The following is a 6,917-nucleotide window of genomic DNA, read 5'->3' on the forward strand; positions in this document are numbered from 1 at the left end:
GTTGTTGCTTGCACCCGTTTCCTTTACAAGGAGTAGGTTTGGGTTGAATGTGGTTCTCAAGAAATGGAAGAAATTGTTTCATTTACTAAATCTGGGGAAGGAGGTAGACAGGTTCAGGTTTCCTCCACTCATTAGCCAGTGCCCACCAGTCCTGACCTAAAGAGCCCTTTGCTATTCCATTTCTTGCCCTTCCCCCAGAATGTTGCTATTTGGATAAGCTAGGTTTGAATATTCTCTAATTTAGTAATCTTTACACCTGTAACTTCACTGACTTCAAAGCAGTTGCTCTTAGCTTACATTGGTGTGTGAGAGAATTAGAGCAAGAGTCTCTTTCTGTTTTGTTTCTAGGCACCAAGCAGAACGCTGAGAAGCAAACTCATGTATTGTCTGCCCCATTCCTTGCTCCAAGCATCATACGGTCTTCTCACCCCGCCCTTTCCTGTATCATGATATGTACAAAGTACTGCTTTTCTAACCCTGTGTTCTCTTTAAATTACCCTTGTCCCAGATAGCTACAGTTGAAATATTTTAGTGTTCCTAATAAATGAGTGACGATGATGAATCATAGAGGCAAAATGTTCCTTCTGCATGTATGTCCAACTCCCTGTGTCATGTATCCAATAACTACAACACACCCCTCAGCAGCTGGCTCTTAACCTACATGCTTTTGCATACCCTTATGCACACAGCAGAGGAAAAATATATAGATCAAACATTTTAATAACAGTTTTTTAATGTAAATTGCTGAATACTATTTACTGGGCAAAATAAATTCCAACTGCCCCATCTAAGAACTGAAACTGAAATACAAAAATATAATGATATTTATTCCCATAGCTGCCAGCAAACTCACATGCACCATGAGTCATTCCAGATGTGGATAAAAACAAAGTCTGTCTGTAAAAGTGAATTCCCTTATCCCAAAGAGAGTTGGTTTAAGAGAGGTGCTTGCTCCACTGACTTCAATTGCCCTCAGGAGAGCCGGTAGGTTCTTCTTCTGTGGGGGAAGGGAAGAGAAGAAAGCACTTGCCTATTCCTGAAGAAAGGGAGGAAGGAAACAAATAACATATAGAAAGAGATATCTAAATTAAAGGATGCATTGGAAGACTTTAATTTTGCTGCTATTCTATTACGATGCTCATGCCACTATGACTCCCAGGTGGAACAGAGGTAAGATTTCAACAACAAAACCTGTTTATGGGGAAGTTCTAAGACCGTAGAATGGCTCTGACACTAAATTTCACTATTTTTCTCAGCTGCCGGTCCCAGCTCTTGGATTTTTCCCATTCATAGCAGGTTGTTATTTTTTTCCCCCCTTTCTCTATTTTATTCTTTTGTTTTATTTAAAAGACAATTAGAGACCACTTTTGGGGCATGAAATCCCAAAGTAAAAACTTTTCCTGCTATAGGAGGCACGATTCTCTCTGATCTCCTGAGCAGATGCTTGGGGTTTAAAAATAAGTAGCTATACTCCGCAAAAACGTACGAGTCCTATAGCACAGAGGGTACCTCAGTATAATAGGAATGCCAAGTCTGGGTGACTAGTATTTTTCATACACAGAAATCTGCTTTTGAAGCTATCACATTTGGGCTGTCAATATGCATGTGTGTGTGTGTGTGTGTGTCTATAGTCAGTGACTTGTATTCGGAAGTCACAAGTATGTGAGTCCACTTCTGGGGCTCCCAGATGGCTTACAGGCACAATAGTGCCCACTTTATGGGCACTGTTAAAATACAATCTTTACTAAAAATGTCCTTTTTCATTTTCTTTATTCTCTCCTGCGGTACTTGGCTGTAGTGCTCTGGTTGCTAAGTTAGTGCTGCCTGGAATGGGAAAAGGAAACGCCTCCCATCTGAATTTTTGGGACTGACCCTAAATCCACAGATTTTCAAAGGAATTTGGCACAAGTGAAGGACACACTAAACTTATCACTCAAAAAAACCCTGCTTCTGTTGACTCAGTTCCTTCTAACTGAGCCTGTATTCTATAACGAAGTTGGGTTTTGAAGACGTGTCAGTGATTAATGAGCTGGTAAAGAGGTTTTAAGTCTTCTTCAATTAAATGTTCCCTAGGTGGTAGTGTGGCTGAGTGAAAAAGTGCACTAGGCCAGGATTCAGGACACCTGTTAGGAGGCGATAGCTATTTTAGAGGATGGAAGTTTTAGCACATATTTGGGGGAGTGAATTGATTGGGTTTGTTACCTGGTCTGCCCTATATAAAAGGTTAAAGGGTTTATTTCTCACAGACATGATGTTATTGGAAGATTTATTGCTGGCAAGTAGTTGCCATGGAGCTGCTTTCTGACCTCATCCACTGCCCCTGCTCTAAGCATGTTCCAGATACGTGGCAGCTGAAGAGTCTCCCCTATTCATCCATGACCCAGTGATTTTGGCTTCTCCTGAAATGCCCATGTGCCATCCCTTGTTTAGCAAAAGCTTGAAAGAAAAGAGCTAGCCATCGCATCTTGCCCCAGAGGTCAGTAGATTTGGGCTCTCTTGAATTCAGTGGGAAGCAAGCCAGGGCTCATCCACTGAGTACAGCCTGCCACAGGTCCTGCATGGTCCAGAAACTGCTTTTGAACATCTCTTAATATTAGTCTTATCTGCCCTAACTGTGAATAAGTTGAGAGAGGCTTTCTTCAAATGGCCAAGACCCAAAATCTTTAGGCCACACTGAACCAAAGCCCACAACTGAATAGCACCTTGAAGTGCACAGGAAATCAGTGCAGTTCCTAGGGAAAGGATGGAACATCATTTTGGGGGGTTAATACCTCTTCACAGGGAGGCAGACTCGGTCCAGTGCCAGCTTTAGGCTTCTAGTGTTCTTCAGGGAGGACTCTGTGTTGGAAGACTCATAACTTCATGAATGGTAGTGGCCAGAAGTGGCTTTAAGAGAAATCATTTCAAGCAGATATAAAGAAACCACCTATTCTCACCAGTCTCACGTATCTAGGACATGTTTATTAATTTCTTGGAAACTGAGGGGGAAATTTGATGCAATATTGAGGTTAAGACACACCCTTAGTATACACTCAGAAGGCTTCACTCAACTCAGAAGTTACAGTTCTGTCTTTTCTGGGTTAAACCTCAGACAGCGGAGTCTCATCCAAGACCTGATCCCAGCTTGGCACTGGAAATGAACAGACAACAGAGCATCTGGGTCTGATGAAAATGAGACATAAAGCTGCGTGTCATCTGCATATCGACCAGCAGCCCAAATCATTTAAAGTAAAGACTTTAGGACAAAGTCAGTTGATTTTGGTTGTTAACAGTTGATTTTTATAATTGATACGAATGCTGGATAAAATATACCCTGGATTGCAATCCCAGTGTTGAGAACTTGTCCCATGTCTGTTTTGAGGTAAAAATGGCCCAACACTGGAGACATCCAGTGCAACCCATGACATGGGGACTCCTATACGTTGAGCCTATGGACAGAATTCCATTGTAACAGATCACTGGGCTTTTGCTGCATGTGTTTCAATCAAAAGCAAATAACTAGAAATGAACATATGACTTAGAGAGAGTCAGCTATAAGGTCCCCTGCCCCTTGTATGTGGGACTGGGGCAATAAAGAAGGCAAGCTCAGGAAGATCTTTGGATAGGTCTCTACTGTAGTGATAAATGGGTGCCTAGCTCTCTATAGCTTTCTAGCTGGCAGGAGATGGAAGGCTTTGCATGGTTAGTACTTAGTATTAGAAGTTTGACAATAAACCATTAGGAAAGTTGTCTGATAAATGGCTGTTGGGAGCTTTATCTACCTTCTCTTCCTGGTGAGGTAAAGCACTGACAGTCTTATAGCACAGTAAGGGGGTTGAGTAGACTGGCTTTAGTTCCATGTTTTTCTAATGGTTTTGCAACATTACTAAATTTGTTTTAATAAGCAACAGGTTATGAGCTGGCCTTTTGGTGCAAATGTAATTTTGGTATTGTAACGAATGATGCTTCTTGTGACAAGATGCACATAAGATTATGACTACTTCTGATAAAGCTCAAGCCAGAACTCAAGCTCTGAGTAGATGTGCAATGAATGCAGCCAACTTCTAGAAGCTGTGGACACCAGGGGTTAAATTTTGTTCTTTTGCTATAAAACCACAGACTTCCGTAGAGCCGCTCTAAATGCACACTGCTATAACAAAAGCACAATTTGGCCCAGGCTCTGTATTCTTGGGAGTGTTGGTCTCTTAGTAGAAACCCCAGGCCTTGCTAGCATATTTAATCTCAGATGGTTATATTTTATTAGCTTTAAGGGTTTCCTGATCAGGGTCAGATACTGCACAGGTTGAGACACATTTGCAGTGTGGTTGCTGGGGTAATGAAGGTGCAAAATAATTCCTTGTGGTTTAGCTTCCTCGAACACTGGGGAAGCAATTGTGTCTCTAATTTCACTTACCAATGAAGGCTGGAGAAGGAGGAATGGAAAGTATGTAAGCCTTGGGGAAAGTAAAATTCCTCTCAACTGGTTGATAGACATTAGTTTGAACCCTTCCTCCTATGCTCTGCAAAAAGGCAATCTATCATTCCATAAAATTGGGGAGGTATTTATTCCCTCAAGGCATTTCCTACATTTGTCCCTAAGGTGAAGGAAATTATTTTGACAAATTTCCTTGGGACAGTCCTAGTTCTCAATATCCCATCAAATGTTCTGGCAATATAGCTAATGAATCTAAGTCAATAGCCGTTGTTTGAATCACCAGCCCTTACAGACTTATAGTGCTCCCAGCTGCAGAAAGCCAGTAACTTTCTGGTGCTGAGAGAGAGAGAAATGTTCTGATCTCTGGAAGCTACTTTGGGGGTAGCATTTAATGCTACTTAGGATGCATGAGCTCAATGCCAAGTCCATGTGGTCCTACAACACACACAGCTTATACATTTAATCAGGGCAAGGGTACAACATGAATTCCCAAATTATATCGCGACTCACCTATCTCCCCTGCCCTTCCTCATATTCCATAGTTAAAGGCTACCACCTCCCTTGTGTAGCATTCTTTAGGCTTTTACTGCTGACAGCAATACTCACTCACCACTTCTGGCTTGGATGGTGTATTTGAAGGGAAGCTGGCTTGAATACAACATGGAATTACCACACAAATGGACACACACACCCAGCAGCCCCAAGTGTACTGGCTGTACATGATTTTGGCTTATTGAGGACATGCTGATGCTTCCAAAGGTCTGGCCCAAGTGTAAAAGCAGATTACACCAGCTGGACCTGGAACAAAAGCTTTTTAAAATGTATTGTCCTATTTACTTGCATTAATTTCCATAGAGTCATCATTATCTGATTAATAAAAAAACGCATTACATATAAAACTATGAAGGAGATGAAAGCTGGTAAAACACGACCAAACATCTTTGCTTGGAAGTGTAAAGTATACATAGAAAAGACAAGATTTTCCCTGTCTCAGGATTATATAATGGCCTGGAAAACTGCCAGGGTTATCTGTATTTCCTTGCCTTTGGGACCCCACTCCAGCAAAATGCCATGGAAACCAGTAGTTACACTATCAGGTGGCTTGGCCCTGGATGATCCTACCTGTTATTACCTATCTTCCATTTCACACACTCATGTTAATTCTCAGAGCTCTATATTCGTTAGCTACCTGACTTACCTTTGCCACTGTTTCCACATCTGTAAAATGGGATAATGGTTCTGACATCCTTGCAGAGTGCTATGTCCGGACTAGGTATTGTCACTTGCACTGAATAAAATAATACATTTGCAGATTTAAAAGAACAGCAAAGTGAGAAAGGGAAGACAGAAGGAAAAAAAGCAAATGATGTATTTTTCACGTGAGATCTGAAAATGACATGAGAGCTGATGGGGCAAAGACACAGAAGGGTGTTATTCATCATGGTAAGTATTTCACTGGAAAGAGTGAGAGTCTATAAAGGGATGAATTACTGTTGAAAGAAAAAAGAGAAGAGTCACATATGAGTTAAAAGGGCCAGATCCTGACTACTACTCAGGCTGCCTTGTGCAATTTTAGAAGGAAAAAAGTAGCTGGAACAGTACAATCTTGGAAGAACTTTTCCTGCCTAGGGAAAGCTCCCTGTAGTGCAGATCTGGCTTTGCACTTATACTAAACCCTGTCCTTCTCATGTCCCTGACTCTCAAAGCATCCCCGTGGATCCCTGGGCAGCCCACTTCAAGACAGAACAGCATTTCAGCTACTCTACTGTCTACTGAGAACAAGATTTGTGACAAAATAAGCAATCTGCAGCTGCTGCCTCTGCTGACCTGGGCTGAGCCCAGGCAAACACAGCCAAGGATTTGAGGAATAGGTATAATTTTGAATTGGACTGTTGAAGCAACAAAGAACCAGTTGTAGGTGTTTTGGCTGAGGGTGGTATGGTAAAAAGACATCTCTACAGAATGAGCAGATTTATTAACTTGTGATGAGGTCAGAGGGGGAATGGGCTGCCAGAAATCACCTAGGTTTAGTTTTGAGAAGTGTTTTCCTACAGAGAAAATGATCACACTATTAATGAGCAGGAATCTAAATGATTCTGAAACATTCTTCCCCATGTGAAGCAGCCCCAAGTGCTAAAGGTCACATCTTATACAATCACGAATTGGATGATGGAATTAAAAAGAAAAACATGCAAGACCATGATGATTTGGAAAAGAGACTTAGGTAAACAATAATGGAGCAACAGGGAGCTTTATGACCTTCTCTTCAGTACATGCCAGCCTAAAAGAAGAGTGTATATAGAACAATGATTCTCAACCAGGGTGCCACAGCAAGGGTGCCTTGAGATCATTCCAAGGGTGCTGTAGGATGCCACCCAATGTTAGCACTCTTAGGTGTGCAAACATAATTCACAAGATAAACCCAGAGATTTCAAATAGGGAACATTCTGACCTGTTGTGATCCTTCTCAGTTCTTTATAACAGAATAATTGCTCTATTATTT

At 41.5% G+C, this 6,917-nt stretch overlaps 1 protein-coding gene across 1 annotated transcript in view; it reads left to right on the forward strand.

Moving 5' to 3' along the window:
* The first annotated feature begins 902 nt into the window (after positions 1-902).
* The window catches only part of FAM180A (family with sequence similarity 180 member A), a 37,933-nt gene continuing 31,918 nt past the window's right edge, over positions 903-6,917 (forward strand). The window contains exon 1 of the mRNA XM_019515448.1: positions 903-1,170. Coding sequence (XP_019370993.1) covers positions 1,095-1,170 — 76 coding nt within the window. The 5' untranslated portion in view covers positions 903-1,094. The remainder of the gene's footprint in view (positions 1,171-6,917) is intronic.

Source organism: Gavialis gangeticus, unplaced genomic scaffold, assembly GCF_001723915.1.
Source record: "Gavialis gangeticus isolate Ggan-Ray unplaced genomic scaffold, GavGan_comp1, whole genome shotgun sequence".
In the NCBI taxonomy this organism is placed as follows: domain Eukaryota; kingdom Metazoa; phylum Chordata; order Crocodylia; family Gavialidae; genus Gavialis; species Gavialis gangeticus.